We start from the raw sequence: 21,059 nt of genomic DNA on the forward strand, positions 1-21,059 counted from the left end.
GTGTTGTCTGTGTACAGCTTGGAGCCTTTCCAAATGTAATTATTTGAAGACGATTTGTTGTTGTTTTTCTTTCACTCAGTGAGGCCGTGGGATTTGAGCTCCGGTTTTTATTGCACAGAAAGGCTTAGTCGGCATGAGCATACTAATCATTCATCACAGCGCAAATTGCCCAGTTCGTCCATAGAACTAACAGGCAGAATTGATTGGTGGTTAATTGTGTCTGAAAGCAATTGAGACATAAGCTATAAATAAAATTAGGGCCCTAGGGATGTGTGGATTTTTAGAGGCCCATGCCAAATCTGATATTTGGCAGAATACAATTCTGATGACGGATTAATTAGCTGATTAATTAAATAAAATATATAATGAATAAAGTAACTAATTTTCTTGTATCTTAAATTGACAGTGTGTATTGTTTAGCGCCAACTTGTGGTAAGCTAATAGATCATTCATTTAAAGCCCCACTATTATATTATACTATACTATACTATACTATACTATACTATACTATACTATACTATACTATACTATAATTGGTAGTAATTTAGAAAGAAAGAAAGAAAGAAAGAAAGAAAGAAAGAAAGAAAGAAAGAAAGAAAGAAAGAAAGAAAGAAAGAAAGAAAGAAAGAAAGAAAATCAGTTAAATCTTTTGCCTATTTGTGTTGATTTGTGTTACATTGGCTGGCCGATTAATCGGTTGGGCCATAAATAAAGTGTCAATAGCGAACAATGACTTGATCATTGCGTTTCTCTTAACAGTGCTACCTTTACTTACAATCTTCATTCATTCCATGAATAAGCTCGTAACTCATTTAATTTGTATAATATAGAAATTGTTTCCATTTAAATGAATTAAATTCTAATAAGTTCATATAAGACCCCAAAACACGATTTGTATTGTAAAATGTATTGTACACTGCAAAAAAACTAACAGAATTTGACTGTTTTTTTACTCTGTAATTGAAAAATACCATTTAATTTACAAAAAAAAACTCTGATTTTACATGTCAAATGTAAAGTAACATGTAATCACTGTAACTCTAAAAACACACAATATTATCTGTTGTTTTACAAAAACCTCCATTAGAAATACATACCGTATATTGATTGTTAAAATACGTTCACAAATGTATTGTAATTTCACACATATTTTTCTGTTATTTAATGGAATGAAATGTAAAATTCAACTTTAAAACCCTAAAAAAAGAAAAAAAACCATATATATTTATTGAGAAATTAACAGTAAAAAAAAAAAAACAACCAAAAAAAACCAACACAATTTTACCATGATTTCTTTGTGAATTGCCATTTATTTAGAAGTGAAAATAACTACAATTTCTGTCATGTAATAGATGGTGGCATTTATTGTATTAACATTTATTTTGGAAGGACATGAAAGGAAATGAGATACAGTGGTACCTCTACTTACGAATGTCTCTTCATACGAAATTTTCGAGTTACGAAACGCCTCAACGGGAAAATATTGTCTCTTTTTACGAAAAAAATTTCAAGATACGAAAGGTAAAAATACAGTACCGAACGCAACATACTTTCAGCTATGACTATTACCTACCATAGGTATCTATGAGCCTAGATAATAGATCGGTGTCTATACAGCGTCCTCATCATTCATCCCTCGGGCCATGAGGTGTTCCGATAGTTTTTCGGAAATGTACAAACTAACGGCCGACGAATTTGTGCAAAAATTCAAACAATTGGTGATTGATGAAGGCACAGTAAGTTTTTAATTGCGAACGGGACGGGCCTTTTTTGGAAAAAGGTGCCTCGCCATACCTGAAGTTTCATTTTCGACATTTTCGAAGGATTGTTTAAGAAAAAAAAAAAAGAAAAAAAGCAAACATCCTTGGATCAGTTCTTTACAAAACACCAGGCAAAAAAAACATTTCTGAGAGAGAACATGAACCAAATAAGGCAAAAAACGATGAGGACAGCAGTTAAAAAGGTAAATGACCATCATTTTTATTCTTTACTCTATTCTTTGTTTTTTACATTACGCACAACTCTCATTTATTGTGCAATAATCTAATTGTAACGTATATGTTACATGTTTTGATGCATTTTTATGCGTTATAAAACATTTATGTCTGAATCTTGGGAGGCTTGGAACGGATTAGGGCATTTACATGGAAAATGAACTTTCTTCCAGAATCAATTAATTTCGTAAGTAGAGGTACCACTGTATATAAATATAAACTCGTGATCAAATGTAACAGTTTTTTTTAATGGTTTTAAATTGGTTTTTAAAGTTGAATCAAGCCAAAAGTCTCAAACGTTTTTGCGACACAAAGCAAAAAAAATAAATAAAAAAATGACCGAGTGATTACTCGTAATTAAAACAAACTCTAAAAGTTGGTGCACTCGAAAGTCAAAGTACTACTGTGGTTACGCAAGACGTTTCATCAAACATCCATAACCAAGTAATTGTGTGTGTGTGTGTGTGTGTGGGGGGGGTTGTCAGTCAGCATGCTTTCGTGCAAAGCTGGATGTTATGAAAGAAAAGACGGCAATACAATAGACAGAACAAAAGCACAAGTGACATGTTGATGCATGTTGGCTGTGCGTTTGCACGTGTTATTGAAGTAAGTGAGGGCACACACACACACAGGCACACCCCTTTTTAATGAAGAAAAAAAGGGGGGATTGACATGTTAAATGGGGTTTAGCTCTCTTGTAATTTGTGTCACTTTAATTAGCATGCTTTGAGCTCTGGCTCCAGCAGCCTGCACCCCGATTGTCATGTCCTGTTTGCCCATACACATTAATCCAACATGATCCCGCTCCGAGGGAGAGGCTTCATTGTCGCCGCTAAACGCCCGCAGTCAGAGGTGTTAGCAGCCATCCCAACAGGTTTGCCCGATCGCGCCGTCATTCTCCCGAGCCAATTCTATTAGTCGGGCCTCGCTGTCAGCCACGACGTCGATTGTTGGCGTAACGTCTTTCCACGTCACTTGAGAAGAAGTTCTCTTTTGACTTCTCCATGCACAGCAAATGAAGGAGAAGGCTGCCTGCCTTTTTTTCCCCCCACACGGCGAGCGTGCGCGCCCGAAGGCAGCCCGAGGAGCAGACGTGCGAAGAGGTGGGGACGACTGGAGCAATGCTACCCTCTGGCTGGGTGCGTGGTCAAGTCTGAGCCTGCAGTCCGTGGGCTCTATTTCTTTCACTTTTCATTTTTATTCTCCTCCTTCCCCTCGTAAACATAAAGCCATTTTCCCTCACTGTAATTCATGCCGTTCTTCTGCAAGGTTTACAGGAGAGACAAATTAAAAAGGGACTGTAATATCCCTCTGTCGCACGTGAGCCACGGGCCTCATGAATCACAATAAATTCTATTAAGCAGCACTCCCGCTTTGTTATCCCCCACACCACAACATCACTAAAGTATCACCCCGCCTCTGTCACCGCTAGCTAAACATCTGTGTTTATTTACACAATCACGCATCCACCTAACTGCTCCAAAGACAAAGTGAGCTTTAACGCAATCGGCAAAATGTCAGAGCTGTGTCGTGACCTTCAAGCGGAAAGATTGCAACAATATTGCAGAAAATTGCTTGTTGAGGATGGAAAGGATTTGATGAGACAGGACGCTAATGCGCAGGTTGTGTCTGATACACTCACATATCACCTGACAATGCACTCGTGTTTGAATAGCCGTTCCACTATCTGCTGTTGGAAGTCATTTTCTCTGAAATTAGAAACATGAGCATTTCCTATTGTGTGTAAATGTCAAAAGGCTACTATGCTACAGTAGCTAATGCTATTGATGAGCCTTATGTCAAGATCGCCTGTTAATGTGAAACTACTGAATACCGTCATTTATGTGACACGATTTTCTACATGCTAGAACCAAGTGTTGATGTTTTATGAGCCTCTCTGTTTTAAACACATTCCCCACATATGGGAGATTTTCTCATGATCCAATGTTTGCTGACACCACCCTGGAAGTTGGAGGAAAATATGAACAGTTCAAAATAGCAGACAATGTAAGCACAATACATTCAGGATTTTGCTAGAATGTGAAAACATGTCAGGAAAAGCCAACAAGAACAGCTGAACTTTATTTGGATTAATGAGAGGCACTTTAAGTATTTTTATTATTTAAATATTTTAGTTTTTAATGTGAAGACTATTCCATCCATCCATCCATCCATCCATCCATCCATCCACTCGGGCAAAAGAAAACAGGAAAAACCTTATGAAACAGAACTTGAACTGGGGATAACTCCAGGCACTTTTAAATGGTGGCAATTGTGCTGAGCCACATTTAACATGAGTTGGGATGTGATTGGGTATTTCTGAACATAGCAAAATCCCAATTATCAGCAGTTGTGCACACTTACGCAACCTCCAAATTTCACTTGTTCATTTCTTTTATTGTATTTGGAGACATTTAATACATTTTTAATTTTTTTGTCTAATAACAGTGCAGCACGGTGGACGAGTGATTAGCACGTCCGCCTCCCAGTTCTGAGGTCTCAGGTTCGAGTCCAGGCTCTGGCCTTCCTGGGTGGAGTTTGCATGTTCTCCCCGTGCCCGCGTGGGTTTTCTCCGGGTACTCCGGTCTCATCCCACATTCCAAAGACATGCATGGCAGGTTAATTGGGCGCTCTGAATTGTCCCTAGGTGTGCTTGCGAGTGTGGCTGGTTGTTCGTCTCTGTGTGCCCTGCGATTGGCTGGCAACCAGTCCAGGGTGTCCCCCGCCTACTGCCCAGAGCCAGCTGAGATAGATTATTATTATTATTATTTCCTGAACCGCTTACTCCTCACAAGGGTCGCGAGGGATGCTGAAGCCTATCTCAGCCGGGCAGTAGGCGGGGTACACCCTGAAATGGTCGCCAGACAATTATTATTATTATTATTATTATTATTATTATTATTATTATTATTATTATTATTATTATTATTATTATTATTTATTAATTAATTACTTAATTAATTAATTGATTAATTTATTAATTTATTAATTAATTTATTATTATTTAATTTATTATTATTTAATTTATACCATATTTGTTTAATTTATTTCTATTATTAGATTTTTATTAAATTAATATAATATAATTTTGTTATACATCCATCCATCCATTTTCTTGACCGCTTATTCCTCACAAGGGCCGCAGGGGGTGCTGGAGCCTATCTCAGCTGGATCTGGGCAGTAGGCAGGGTACATCCAGGACTGGTTGCCAGCCAATCGCAGGGCAAATTTTGTTATACATATACGGTATATAAATTAATAGTGGAAAATGTTTTTAAATGATTAATCGCTCCCAAAAAACTTTAATTTGAACAGCGGTGTGTAGACTTTTTATATCAATTGTATATAGCGAAGAAGGTGTAATTTGGAACACAGCATAGTTCAATCCAGTCAATTTCAGTAACAAATGAGAATCCAGGAATGGACTGTGACCAACTTAGCGAGTTAGGCCGTCGGTGTAAAAGTATGTCTTTATTTGACTGCATTTGCATGACAGCGATAAGAGGTGTGCGGAAAAAAAGAGGAAATAAAACGCCCGATGTGACTTCCCTCCAGTGGAGCAAGTCACGTGGCCGCTTTGCCGGTTAACTGCGGATGTGGCACGAGCTGATGGAAGGCGGTTGTTTTGTCCCTCCCCATAAGCGTCTCACCTCTGCCCATATGCATGCACACCAGTATATAAATTGCTGAATCAGTGTCAGTGATAGAGTAATGGGCCGGGAGGCATCGTAAATTACGGCGAGCGCTCCCTGGGTGCAGACACTGGCTGTCTTGTCTGAGTGAGCGGCGCGCTCCTGAGCTAATGAATACCTTCATCTGGCCCCGGCAGTCAGCAGATTGCCCCGAGTTGATGGATACTGTCAGCCCTCCGCCACTCCACATTTCATTGCACAATAAACATGCTTGTCAAAAGCAAACAAAGTGAAATCAATTCATCCTGTACAGTGAGCGCATGCTAAATGAAATTAACCAACTGTGGGCTGCCGCTGACAACCGCGCTAGTGTATTATTTCCGCCTGCAGCCTTCTGGAGGCTAAAGACGGATGAAACGCAACACTTCCATGTTGTGCTTTGCTATTTTTGGACGTGCTGCTATGTGTGTTATAGGGCACCAAAGTATCGTCAGGAATGGTTAACAACAACAAAAAAACGTAAAATACCACCATTAGGTCTGAATATATTCCGTACAATTATGGGTCTTATCAGTTCATCGGTGCCGTTTACATGTTTTATGTTTTTTGTCTTTTTTCTAAATCTGACACGACATAAAATATTGATGCCAGAAGTCATTGTGAAAATATGAAATATACAACAAATAAATGAGCGAACTTTTGGCCTTCCCATGACCTGCAGACGATATGAATGATGCAATTTCTTGTGGACTACGCGACTTGCGGAATATTCTGAATTTTTCAGAGAGTTAGCAGGACTGAATGAAAACCCAGTAACATGAGCACGGATGGGCGAGTATTAACACACAGCCATATTTCAAATTATCAGTAGTCATGATGGTGGTCGATACCAGTGTTTTGCTGTTTTGCAATCAGAACGTAGAAATTAGAAGAATATAAAATTGCCATTAATATTATGCAATTTTAAGCAAAAATATTTAAATATTTAATATTTAAATTTTATTTATTAAATATTTGCATCATGCATTTAGGACAACTTGCTAATTTTTATTTTATTTTTTTTATCATACATTTCTGCATTTTTTTCCCCCCTGAGGTCCTGTTTGTGCTTCTAAAAACAGAATTATGACTCACAGTTAAATGTAAATGTCTGTGCAGTGTCACTATATATATGTATATATATATATATATATATATATGTATATATATGTATATGTATGTATATATATATATATATATATATATATATATATATATATATATATATATATATATATATATATATATATATATATATGTATGTATATATATATATATGTATGTATATATATAGGGTTGTCAAAATTTCAAAATTAGTGCGTTAATCTTGAGTTAATTGAAAGTTCCTTTAATCAAACTAATTTTTAAACGCACGATTAATGACCGCCCATTACTTGGAAAGCCTGTACTGGGGGAATTACAGTTCAAAAAAATTTAGTAGTAATACATTTTAATAATAATGCATATATTTGTGGAGATTGGGATGAGTTTGTATTTTGCAATTTTAAATATGTGCAGAATTTCATAAGATTAGATAGCTCTTATGAAAAGAAAAATGCACTGAGCTGTCACCAGCTTACAAAAGCAATTATGGCATCTATAGGTCGCTTGCACGTGTCGTCACTTCCGCCTCGGATTTCTCGTAGTCGCCATGCTGGGTGGCCTCCATTTACGTAGCGATTCGGTCTAACACGTATCTATCACGTTTGTTGTCTGCGTTTAAAATGGTACATTGTTGCTGCATCGTTGGCTGTTCGAACAAAGCCCAGGGGGAAAATGGTCGGCCTTTCTGCCGAATTCCGAAAATAATTAGGAACCAGGGCCTGGAGACAGAGGAGTGCGGACTCCGGAGGGAAGTCGTTACTTTGGGCTCGTGTGTGCAGCGATCACTTTGTGAGCGGTAAGATTATTTACCTTTATTTAATGTAATGCATGAGGATTAATAACGTTTCGACCGCGCATATATGGGCAAGTTGCTTATGTTTTGGATTCATGAGCAAGTAAGTTCGGTAATACAAGCTGGCTAGCGGACGTTAGCCGAAAGCTAACATCGAACATTTTCACCCAAGTAGTGCCAGTGCAAAGTGTTTACTGCTGAAATTGGATTGATTAGTCTTGGGCTCTTAATGCCGATAACATGTTTTTTGGTGGCAAAATGTAAACTTGGAAAAAAGAGACAGAAGGGGGTGATGCAAGTAAACAGACCCCCGGTAGCCTACACATCATGCTAAAGAACTTATTCACGGCCACCCTACTGCGGCAAAATAACCAGTCTTTCCATATTTTATTTGTTTATATATTTGTTTATTTTAACAGGTCGCCCTGCGCCCGTTTTTCTGTCCAATCATCCCGACTGAGCTCCAACATTAAAGTTGGGTCCCAAGTTACAACATCTATGTCTCAGCCCAGTCGGTGCCAAGATATGAACGTGCACAGGAGAGACAAGCAAAGAAAAGGCGACTTGAAGTGGCAGAGATTGTTGCAGTTATGCAGCCAGATGGCTCCAGTAACCTGTACCCTCAAGTACTGCTGACATCATTGACTCTGGTATGCCACTCAGAATTCATTACATGATATATTGTATGCATGAGTGAATGTATGTGTTTGTTTGTGTGTGTACATGCACCTTATATTTTAGAGACATTTGGAAGTGTTTATAGAAATAAGTATTTGCCTGTAGCAATGTTCATACATTAAAAAATGCAACAAAATGTGTACATTTCTTTTACACTGACAAAAAAACTATACTACTGTACTATATTAAACCTATTACTGGTACCGTATTTTTTTGTGATCTTTTTTTTATTATTATTTCTTTAGGGATCTCATGCCACACCGACTTGATTGCCAATGACATGATGGAAACGAAGGCGAGCATCAAAGCATTGGAGGAGGACAACATGCGACTGTTTGTTTGGCGCTAATAAAGGCAGCGTTTATACAAATTCTATTGTTGGGTTTGTTTACAAAGCTATACATAATACAAATGACAGGATTTGACTCAATGTGCAATATGGTCCCTCTTAAAGTAATGGCATAAATCTCTATTATTTCTAAAAGCACAAAAAATGAAGTGAATAATGATTAGATGTAGTAATTTCAGGGATAAAATTGAACTGTTAATTAATGTATTTATTTTAGCACAGGTGCCTACCATCCTGATGACGGTATGATGTAATGTTGATGGGGTACGCAATGACTTTCATTATACTATGTACAGAGGAAAAAGTTGCTCTCTTTTAAATTTGTTTAATGTAAGACAAGTACCAGTACTGTGTTTCAGTTTTCCCAATAATCCTTGTTTCACACTTGTCACAAAACCACTGTCCTTTTGGCAGTCTAGATTGGCACACTTCAAGTGATATCATTTGATTTTACAATCTGCTGCAGCACAAAAAACTACTTTATTCCGCATCTTTGAAGTACATGAGCAAGTGGTAGGTGACAGCGGCTGAGCAGAAACACTGGAAGTCCACTGCTGATCTAGTAAATGCTCTCCCGAGCAGTTCAGGTAAGGAGGGGATTTTGGAAAAAACAAACAAACTGGCTTTTCCAGCTGGCCAAAACGAGCGATCTGGGTGGACTCGCTCAATCACACTTTGTCCACACCACAAAGCCGCAGAAGTCCCGTCCAGTTAAACTCATCTGTGCCTGAATCTGAAAATATTACAAACATTGTAATGAAAATATGAAACCTAGCATTAAATAAACTACAAAAAAGTAAAGCCATACATACCTGGTAATAATATTGGTGTTGTCGTGACAAGTGATGGGAATTGTTGCCATCCGGCACCAGACAGAAATTGGGTGTTGTGACAGCCTCCTTAACCGTGAGATCATAAGAAAAGCTGTCAGTATGCTCAGTAGTTACCATGAACACGTTTTATTGTACTGGAAACTGAAACTAAAAATACGTCCTCTGAGAGTGGTTAACCTTAACCATTTAGAATAAGTTGATTAAGTAACATGTAACTAGTGAAAGGGTAGCATTAAATTTAATTAAGCCACGGGGAGGCTGTGCATAGTTACTTTTTATTCTTATACGCTCTGCCATATTTGCCTGTTATAAAATTATTAGAAAAACCACATCAGGTAAACCCAGCTGTGCATGTAAACACAATAACAGGAAGCCTGAGAACAAATCAACATTTTTGTGTGCAGAATTACCAACACCATGTGGTTTACTTACGTGCAACAGCAACAGTTTCTTCTGATGCGATGTTAAAGTTTACACTCTGTATCCACCCGCTTACAAAATAATTGTAAGCCTCCAGGGATTTGTTGGCGTGTTATGGAGCATGTTGTCAACACGAGGTAGTGAAAGATGTCCAGAGATGTCACATTTGGCCAGCAAGCTTTCTCCATCAAAAAAAAAATCACCCTTGGTCAGGACGTAATTAGGATCAATCCCGCCACACAGAGACACCTTCTGCCTGTATCGTTGTTTTTGATCTTCCGGTAAATCGTGAAAATACTGCGAAAATGACATCAGGTTGATAAGCTCTACCGTGTAACTCGCGAGTGTACCTTGTGAACCGGCGGACACCCAATATGGCGCCCGAAGAAAAAATTCCCATGATGCATTACGATGTGCAAGCGACCTATTGGCAGAAAATTAACCTCAACAAAAATCAAAATAACACTTACAGTAAAGTACGTGTTTTTAATTTTTACATAATTTTAAGAATTATGAAATATGCTGCATCAATGACTAAAAGATGCAGGAATATTTCTTTTCGTTTAACATTTTTTCCCACTTTTATGTTAACAAAAGTATGAAAACCTATGACACAGTGTACATTTTATTGTACATTTAGAACAGATATAAAATGTGTGATTAATCGTGAGTTAACTCTTAAAGTCGTGCGATTAATTACGATTAAAAATTTTAATCGCCTGACACCCCTAATATATATATATATATATATATATATATATATACGTATGTGTATATATATATATATATATATGTATGTGTATATATATATATATATATGTATGTGTGTATATATATATATATATATATATATGTATGTGTGTATATATATATATATATTTATTTATATATATATATATATATATATATATATATATATATATATATATATATATATATATATATATATATATATATATGTGTGTATGTATATATATATATATATATATATATATATATATATATATATATATGTATGTATGTATGTATGTATGTATGTATGTATGCATGCAGCAGAAAGTTTCTCACACGCATTTAAGAGCATGGAGCCGGTCAGGGTTGAAATAGAACAGGGCGGCGTCTTGAGTGATTAGAGAAGAGCGAGCGCGAACGAACGTCTCCGCACAGCCTCCATTACTCATTAAGAATGTGATTTTGTTTATCATTTGAAATCATAATAGAAATCAAAGGCCAGGTAATGCGTGCTAGGCTGCTGGTGCGATGGTCTAATGAGAAGGCTTCACATGTGGATGATGAAATATGCATGAGTCATCCCAAGCTTTCTTTTGCAGACTTGAGATCATTAAAGATGTATCGTAGCATATGGAAGGCTTTTTTTGTCTTTTTTTTTCCAGCCTTGTTTATCAACATGTTTTTGTTTGTTGAAATATTCATCGTGCTTTTATTTAATTCTTTCACATCTTACTTATAAGAGGAAGCAAATGTGCATGCAAACAGAAATCATTATCAGTTTGATGTACAGTTTAATACGGAGAGAAACTCTGCTCTGCTGAGAGTCGATGCCCTTATTGAGAAAGCAATCATCTCATCTCATCACCGATGTGTGAAGAACACTTTTCTTTTCCAAAACTTCTGCGCTTTGCTCCCCTTTTCCCAAACTGCCTCAAGCCCTCTGTTGTGTATTTGTTTTGGCGCGCATGCACATTTTATGAATGCCAAGCTGAAATGTAAGCAACTGACGAGAGAAGTGAACCCCTGCGCACAAAACGTGCAAATATCACTTGCAATCATTATAGTAATATGTCCAGATGCACGTTTGTTTTTATATTTACTTTGTATTATGACCCAAACTTGCCAAAATGCAGTAAAACATGTATTGCCCTGAAATCAGCATTTAAAGAGGGAGTTTATCATTTGTTATATTTGTTAAAATAGTCATGACTTGACAGTAGTAAATGATAAATACATATGATCTGTGTGAGAAAAAAAAGTCATCACTAGACCATTTGTCCCTCAAATTTGATAAACAAGAAACCAGAGTGTCCGATAAAATACCAACGAAAAAAAAACAGGTGTATGAAATAATCAAATAAATCTGAAAACTATTTTGGGTCCTGATCCGATACATGATCAAGATTTTTCAACTAATTAGCGATCAGCGAGTTTAAAAAAAAAAAAAAAAAAAGATAACCAATCACAGATTCAATCAGTATATATATATATATATATTTATATATATATATATATATATATATATATATATATATATATATATATATATATATATATATATATATATATATATATATATATACACACACACACACACACACACACATTTAAATAACTCGTATTTACTCTACAGTGGACCGCCACCATTCGCAGTTCGCACGTTTTCATCTATCGGGCAAATTAAGACATTACAGGCGATCACTGATATTGCATAAAATGCAAACTATTGGGTGATCCCAATGCAGCCGATCAGATCGGTGTCAAGTTTACTGTACAGCCTGAGGTTTGAATTCACAGTGTATCATTGCAAGTAAAATATATAGTCGAAAAATGTTAGCAACAAAAAAGTACTCTCATCACTATGTTGGCATTCCTATTTGTAAGTAACAATTCCAAATAGGATTGTTTCATATCATTTCTCTGGTGTAGCCTTCTTTTAGCTAATAAAAACATCTTGCCTCTCTCGTTCTTCTTGTCCCAATTCCGACAACTAGTTTCATCAAGGCACTGCTAATAAACCACGACTATATTATCTTTGTCCAACAGGAGGCGCTGGGTCAGCCGAGGCAAGAGTCTTCAGGGAGTCGAGAGGGAGGAACAGCAACGAGCCGCACATTAAGAGGCCGATGAATGCGTTTATGGTGTGGGCCAAAGATGAGCGGCGCAAGATCCTCCAGGCCTTCCCGGACATGCATAACTCCAATATAAGCAAGATTCTAGGTACGTGCTTACAAGTTACTGCACCCAAAACAATAAGACACCAAAGAAGCAACTACACAAGTTCAGAAGCAATACGTTGTCTAGCATGAGTGTTTGTCACACAAAAAAAGACAAAGGCTTAATGTGTGTGGTCCCCTCAATAGTGTAGTCCATCCATCCTAGTTGTGAAAATTGCTATAGTGGAGGCCTTCACACAGATCAAATATTCTCTGAACACTGGCTTGTTGTTCCTTACTGTCTGACACCAGAGAATGTCTCTTGTCTCACTCAAGTGTTAAAGCCACTCAGACAGTGTGGAATGGAAAACACTTTCTTGCGCTTTCAAACTGCAAATAAAGGCGGTGGGAATACAGTAAGCTGGAACGTCTGAGGTGAAACAATACATTCCACTGGTCAACCTGAAATTTGGAATCATGCGTCCATGACGTAAATTGGGGTCAGCACATGTAACAGCCAATCAAAGATGTGCATGCATTTTCGCAATAAAAAAAAAAAAGAAAAGTTACATTGGGGAAATGCACAGGTGCAGGTGTTTTTTTGTTTTTGTTTTGGTTTAATAATAAAAAATAAAAAAGTACAGTACACTACATTGTACGCGGCGTCTCAAAACCCAATACAGGAATAGAAAACAAATTATTTTATGCAATGGGTGTCAAATTCAATTTCATAGGCAGCCAAAACTTGAAGTGCACTTTAGGTGGTAGGCCAAACAGGATAAACATTTCATGAACAGACTAAAACTAAAAATTAATATGAATCGAAGCAGACAGATTACATTATTATTTCAAAATAAATCAACTTGGACTTGAAATAATTTAAAATATGTTGTTCTGCATGAAAATATCTTCTGTCAGTTTCCAAATAGTGTGAAATATATGATATATTCAATGTGATCCTTGTCAATCAAGTAAGTGAATCTTAAAATACTTTCCTGTATTGTATAATGTAACGTCATTTTTTTCTATGCAGGCTCCCGTTGGAAGTCCATGTCCAACCAGGACAAGCAGCCATACTATGAAGAACAAGCCCGCCTGAGTAAGCTCCACTTAGAGAAGTACCCCAACTACAAGTACAAGCCCCGGCCGAAGAGGACTTGCATCATCGACGGCAAGAAGCTGCGCATTGGCGAATACAAGCAGATGATGCGCTCACGGCGACAAGAGATGAGGCAGTTCTTCACTGTTGGGTAAGGATAACAACGGTTTAAAAAAAAAAATGTTTTGAAGAAAACAGGTCATAAATCAACGTGTTGTCTAAATCCTGTAAAAAACACTTATGTCCATTATTTATTTATTTATTTATTTATTTTTTTTATATCATCATTCAGTTTCATTCCATAAACATAAAGATATTTAAAAATAAAAAAATAAAAAAGACAAAAATGGACTTGCTTCTAAGTGTTTTTCACAGGACAGCGACAAAAAATTATTTTAGTCCACGGATAACCAACTCTTTACAGATATTCAGGCGCCTGAAAAAAATTCTAGCATATTGCTGAATAAACCATTAACAATTAAATAAAGAGGGTTATATTTTTCTTGAATATTAATTTAAATTAGTAATAATCTAATTACAGTAACAGGGTTGCAAATCAGTGCTCAACAAGACTTTGCTAAAGAGTACATGCTAGCTGATTTAGCGGCTATGCTAACTGGTCAAGAACAAATTCAACTATGTAAAGAAAAAAAAAAAAAATTAATTTATTTTCCTGATCATAATAACAGTACTGTGTTGTTTTGAGCGACACACTCCCATTACGGCTGAAAAATATTAAAAATAGAAGAAATTACTTACCTTATTTCTAGCTAACCCAAGAAGCAATTAGCTTGATATCATTTATGCTGAGTCATGTAACTCACTTTTGTGTTGAGAGACACAACTTCAGAGCATATTTTCTGCTATAAAACACTCTTATAAAACAAAATGTGTTTTCCGAAAATGTCCTCAATTTCTAGAATGACTCATATAACAATAAATGCTGTTTATGATGTAGCACTATCTCCCACAAGCGCGTGTTGACTTAACCTTACTGCATACGTGCGTTTAAATCAATAGCAGTGGTTTAATCATTTTCGACAATAGCAGCCTGCAAATGGGGCATGAAGTGCAGAGCTTATTACAGGATTTGAAGTTGTAAGTATAGACTTCCAGAAGCCTGCAGGCGGGCAGCACTTGAATGTAGTGAGTGTGGCGTGCACCGACACTCTTCTCCAGGTGTTCCCATGTCAGTCATGCTCTTAAGCGGCCTGGCCGTCAGTCATTCTGGGGAATAGGAGACGAGTCAATATCACCATTAGGCGCCTCTGGGACTTCTCCGTTTCCATATACTTTTGTTAACATAAAAATGGGAAAAAATGTTAAACTAATAGAAATATGGCTGCATCTTTTGGTCATTGATTGGTGGTTTTCTGCCACTAGATGGCATAATTGCATCCGTAAGACTTTGATGACAGCGCAGTGCTTTCTAATCTTTAGCATGGCGTAACTTGTGAAATTCTGCACATTTTTTAAGTTGTAAAAAATATATATAAATACATACTGTCCCCATTCATTATCCAGGCAACCACCACAGATTCCCATCACCACAAGCGCCAGTATGGTCTACCCTGGGGCCATCGCCATGGCAACGACGACGCCCTCGCCACAAATGACCTCGGAGTGCTCGAGCGCGTCGGCGAGTCCCGAGCCGACCATCCCCGTCATTCAGAGCACCTTCAACATGAAGCTGGAGGCCAACAACATAGCCAACAACAGCGAGCCGGTCAACGGCGAGGACGACATGGACATGTACGAAGACTTCGAGGACGAGCCCAAATCAGACTACAGTAGCGAAAATGACACGCAAGAGCCGGTCAGCGCCAACTAATGGATGCCCAGCGGCAAGTGTTAAGGCAGCGCCACCGAGGTTTGAAAATGTTGACAAGGAGGACGAAAACATGATGCAAGCCAGCATGCACATGTGGCTTTGGTAAATCAAAAAAAAAAAAAGCTATTTGGTCTCAAGCGTTTCTTCATGAGTGTGTGTAGCTATACTTTTTTTTTTAAAACGTCTTTTTCTCATGTCATTGTGATCATGGACATGGAAAACAAAATGGCTGTTACATATAGAACTTGAAATCAAACATTTGCTCACTCTTACGGTTATTGACCTTTTTTCTGAACCATTTCTGGACATGACAGACATGTCTCACTCAGGTATTGTTTGCCAGCCAACAGCTTGTGAATGTGTCTGATCATCATGGCGACGTCACCAGTACGAAAGGTCACATGATTCCAAAATCTACCAGTGTCGGTACATTAAATGCTATTAAACTCCCGATGTAGTGCATCGGTGCCATACAAGTCATTTCTAAGGTTAAATCGGTGACGTGTCAGGAATCGGAGACCAGTTTCCTCTAATCATGAACCGAACCTTAGCCCAATCGACTCAAAGCAGTACCGCATCTCTGCTCGCTCTTCCCCAGTTCTACGCGCCATTCCCAGTCAGCAATTTGTTAATCTGAGTGATTGTAATCAGGCCAGAATGCTCCAGGGCCAACAGCCCACCAATCCGCCGGATTGGAAGAGCAGCGGAAGGCAGCTTTGGAGGCATTACAATCTCAAATTGTGTAACCACACAACATTCTCTTAAACCTTTTAGCCCCATTTGGACGGCAAGTTTAAAGTCTTAGCTCTTCAACTTTTTTTTTTAAAATTCTTTTTCGACATTGTAAATCTTAAAATGGACACTAAGAAGTCTTAAAGCGGAGCACAGTAATTGGGTCGATGCAATGACTTGATTACTGGCGCAGTCTTAAGACGTGAGGACATTTGTACAATAGACAACCAAAAACATTGGTTAAGTGCACTTATTCTCATTGTGTCCCCTTGTACACCACATCTCAACAGGGACCTTCCTTTGTCAATGCTAGGGGTGTCCAAACTTTTATTTGTTTTTTTCCCCAAGGGCTTCATACAGAACACACTTTGACATTCTTAACTGTTAAACACACTGTGTTTATGTGCTAACACTGAGAACTTTGTAATCCTCCATTTCAGAGCAATAGCGTAAAACTAATTTCTACCATTTCATTTTTCTTGTGCCCTGCGATTGGCTGGCAACCAGTCCAGGGTGTACCCCGCCTACTGCCCAGAGCCGGCTGAGATAGGTTACAGCACCCCCCGCCACCCTTATGAGGAATGAGCGGTCAAGAAAATGGATGGATGGATGGATGGATGGATGGATGGATGAATGGCATTTTTCTTGTCTTTTTGGTGGGCGTGGCTAAAATGGTGCCAAGTGGCGAACTTCTTCCCTGGCAGGAGTTACCACTCCCCCACTACATAAGAACTCAAGCGACGTCATTTTCATTCGCGGTTATCCAGGCATGCAGCTCATTAGCTAGCTATGCTAGCTAGCTATACCCCAAAAATACATCTGTTTCTGGTCGAAATGTTAAAATAAAAAAGTCCAACTTGAATGCTACCGTATGGGCTAGCATGCCTGTTTTAGAGCGCCTCATTGTCGCACCCACCAAGTGAGTGATAGTCCAGCCACCAGACGGTTTAAGCATAATTTCAACTCCATTTTTCAGGTCATACTAGAGGTATTTGATTAACAGATTTGAGCAGGGCATGATTTTGGCACATTCACATCTGAAGCCACTTTATACACATTTTTTTTTTTTTATCATTCACAAGAATGTTACCATTTTAAACTCATTCCCTGCTATCAACGAATGTACTCGTCAGACCACTTTTTACAATGTGGGTGGTAGATAATTGGCTGCTTGTTTATGTATTTAATGACGCACCATTGGCAGCGGATGCCAGCGTTACTAAAGAATGGAAAATGGGAGAATCAAGCTTTTTTCTTGGTGAAAGAAGGGATAATATTATTTTCATTTTCATTATTTTCAAAATGCTCCAAAACAGCTGAATATATGTATTTTCAAATCCGGAAAAGCTTTATTTTGGCCAAGCCAAATGTACTTTTCACTTTTAAAATGGCTCCCCGCCCACAGTTTGGACACCCCTAGTCAAAAAGCTGACAAATGACCCCCTTGGCTCGATAAAGCTCCTTGAGCAGTCAAAGCCTCCATTTTGAGACCTAGATCCTCTTTATAGGGCACAAGGTTTAAGTGGCTCCCCCCTCCCCGACGCCCTGCCTTGACCCCTGCCCAGAGTAGCCTGAGCCCACAGGGGGCGCCATCTGGCTCAGAGAGAACACACGAGGCCAACAATAGGTGCATGTCCCTCCATCAAAGTGCTGGAAGCGAGGCCTCGACAGGGCTCGCGCGGCGGCCCCGTCGCCGGGCGCTGGCGAGCAGATGGAACAAGTACATCAAGCTGTGGGGGATTATTAAAATGACTGACGACTGGATATCATGTGAAATGCGCCATTATTAATGCATGACTTGGGTCATTCCCCCCGCTTGCCCTTGAATCCGTCCGTTTTCGATCCCGCCGGCCGATCACTGGATCTCCGCTGCATTTGTATCACTTGGTCCCATTTTTTTGGGACGCGTCCGTCTTGTGTGTCGCATGAATGATTTCTATTTATTGTCCTTCTGTTCGGAACTTATTAAGCTACAACACACACTTTAGAGAGAGAGTGGATCTCCTGACAACTTGTGTTCCTCCTGTCTGCTGGTGTTTGGACTGATTTGGATGTGATTGTAAATATCGTCCATATGACCATGCCTCGCGCGTTCAGTGGGGGCTACCTACAAAGGACTGAAACTTGACTCTGCTCATGTGGCGAAAAGACAAAAAACAACTCACAGGAAAAAAAACAAAAAAAAAACAATAAGACAAACTCATAAAGGGGACGCTGTTTCCGAAGTGTTTGAAGCACTGGATATAAATTGTATTTTTGATCAATTTTGATTAATGTGAATCTGTTTGAGGACTTAAAAAAAAAAAAAAAAAAAAAAAAAAAAAAACACACCATGAATTAACTAAAGTCCCCAGATGGACTCAAGTGGGTTTGCTCTCACCGTTGCCAGATCTTTTTTAATTTTTTTTTGTGTCTGTTCAGTTTATTTATGCAAAGACACGTGATGGTTGAACACTTTGCTGAGGAGAAACTTAAAAAATTGACAGCAGGCTTCCGTTAGCCAGGAAACACCCGAGTGTTGCGTATGAATCTATTGTTGTATTTATTACTAGCTACCAGAATTGTCAGTAAAACAACAAAAGGACAATCAGAGAACCAGAATGAGGGGGAAAAAATGCTTGAGGAATTGGGAGTTTGAAAATTCACCATCTCATTTAGATTTTATTGTACATATATAAGAAATCTATTTTTATTTGATTATTTAGTAAATAAGTTATGTATGTGGCTAATCTATTTGATTTCTGTCATCTTTCTATGTTTGAAAAATGTCATTGTACCTTGAGAAGATGCTGAATTAGACTCATCCAGCTGAGTTATGATAATCAACCCTGGAATAAGTCAAATCAATCAATCACAACAAGCTACACTGGAGCCTTGAGATATGATTTTAATTCATTCCATAATTCAAAACACTCATATCTCAAATCATCTTATACTACTGAAATATATGGAAATGCCATTAATCCGTTCCAAACCAATAAAAGGGTTGTAATGTGTTTTTTAATCAGAAAAATAGTACTCTATATTATTGTACTTTATAAAAATACATCGTAATAGCATACTTAAATAGGATAATTATGATAATTTTGGAGTATATAACTATCACTTTCAGGGTTATAACATCGCGACTACAGATGCCTGTCAAATTCGGTGACCAGATTTTCAAAATTAAAAACAATACAATCTCACTAGGAAATATTTATAACAAATGTAATCGCTAGTCATTCTGGTGGCAGAAAAGCTCAACTTTCACTGGGTTTAACAGTGAACACAACATTCGGTAACCATTAGTAGGACTACATTTCCCATGATTCTTGTGTGACGAAAACACACCTGTTAGTGATTAGATGTACTTGTATTAGCTATATGAAACGTTATAACTGTGTGATTGAGATATACATGGTCCAGTGACTGGACTAAAAAAAATCGGGATGCCGTGACGGAACCTATTTGTAGAAAGTGCGACAAAACAATGGGGCTGGCGAAATCCGAACGTCAGTGTGCTAGCAAGCTAGCAAAAGGCAAAATTGTGTGGTTGTTTAGATACACCAATTCTCTCTGTTTTATTTAGTTTGACAGTAACCTCCAACCGAGAGAGGCATTAAACAGCTTGAAGCCTCTATTTGATGAATATTGATGAACTATATCTGAATATTGATGAACTATATCTGCAATTGTTGCTAACAAGTAAAAAAAAAAAAAAAACCAGCTGAATGAAAACTTGTATCTCAAGGCACCATTGTATTTGCACTTCAAGTAGAGTAAAAGTAGGGTATTGATTTCAACAAGAAGCACTTGCTATAAAAGAATTTGATCATAATCCCGATCCAACCAAACAGCACTAAATGGTGATGCATCGACATCACGAACAAGTGTGAGTGTTTTCAACACGTTTGCTGTCATTTCAAAAGTGGGAATGTGCATATATTTATTAGTGGCAAAATGCTGTTCTCTTCTTGCCAGTTTTTCTGCTCAAACTTGTAATTTTCTTATCCATCCGTATTTTTCTCTTAATCATCCATGCAAATGGCTTGAATGAACAGCTAAGGACAAAAAGCGCATATGCTGGTTCAGTCCTCTTACTGTAATATGATTTTTTTTCTTCTTCTTCTGTTGGAGTAATGAATATCGTGGGAATGTGTGTGTTTAATTTACTCAGCACAATTCACTGACATGCTGGACGGACTTACTAGCTGCTGTTCAGAAGGGCAACATCATGTTTGGTGTTGTTCCATCGAGGCACTTTTACTTTCTAGTTGTTTCTCCATCACCCGAGCCTTGATTTTTATTAAATGGCTGGCAATCTGCGTAAATATATAAATATACTTCCCCCCCCCCAGGTACCTACAGTAGGCAAATGTAAAAGTATTGTTTGGGTGTTATTAGAGAGAAAATGAATTACATAGCGTCTGTTGCTGCTTAAAAAATAAATAAAAAATATGTATGTCTGAATATGTAAATAGTTTATCAAAATATCTTGTACAGTCCAATGTAAAGTTTTTAATTCAACTTAATAATGTTGCCATCAATGTGTTCACATTCTTTATACATGACAAAAAGATTATTTGCTCGGTGATATTGCTCAAAAGAACAAAAATGTTTTCTGTTGTTTGTTTTGCTTCGTAGTGTCCACCAGCAGGTCTTTGGTTTCCATGTGCAGTATTGAC

At 37.9% G+C, this 21,059-nt stretch overlaps 1 protein-coding gene and 1 long non-coding RNA gene across 7 annotated transcripts in view; one reads left to right on the forward strand and one right to left on the reverse strand.

Moving 5' to 3' along the window:
• sox6 (SRY-box transcription factor 6) overlaps positions 1-20,844 on the forward strand; it is a 199,199-nt gene extending 178,355 nt beyond the window's left edge. For all 6 annotated transcript variants that reach the window (XM_077518307.1, XM_077518303.1, XM_077518305.1 and 3 more), the window contains 3 exons: positions 12,621-12,794; positions 13,764-13,980; positions 15,354-20,844. In XM_077518307.1, coding sequence (XP_077374433.1) covers positions 12,621-12,794; positions 13,764-13,980; positions 15,354-15,660 — 698 coding nt within the window. In that variant the 3' untranslated portion in view covers positions 15,661-20,844. The remainder of the gene's footprint in view (positions 1-12,620; positions 12,795-13,763; positions 13,981-15,353) is intronic.
• LOC144017062 (uncharacterized) lies at positions 9,144-10,228 on the reverse strand. The gene is made up of 3 exons (XR_013283083.1): positions 9,855-10,228; positions 9,402-9,488; positions 9,144-9,322 (listed from the first exon to the last, which is right to left on the reverse strand). It is a non-coding gene; the product is annotated as an uncharacterized LOC144017062 (long non-coding RNA).
• Positions 20,845-21,059: the final 215 nt, after the last annotated feature.

Source organism: Festucalex cinctus, chromosome 4, assembly GCF_051991245.1.
Source record: "Festucalex cinctus isolate MCC-2025b chromosome 4, RoL_Fcin_1.0, whole genome shotgun sequence".
Classification (NCBI taxonomy): Eukaryota; Metazoa; Chordata; class Actinopteri; order Syngnathiformes; family Syngnathidae; genus Festucalex; species Festucalex cinctus.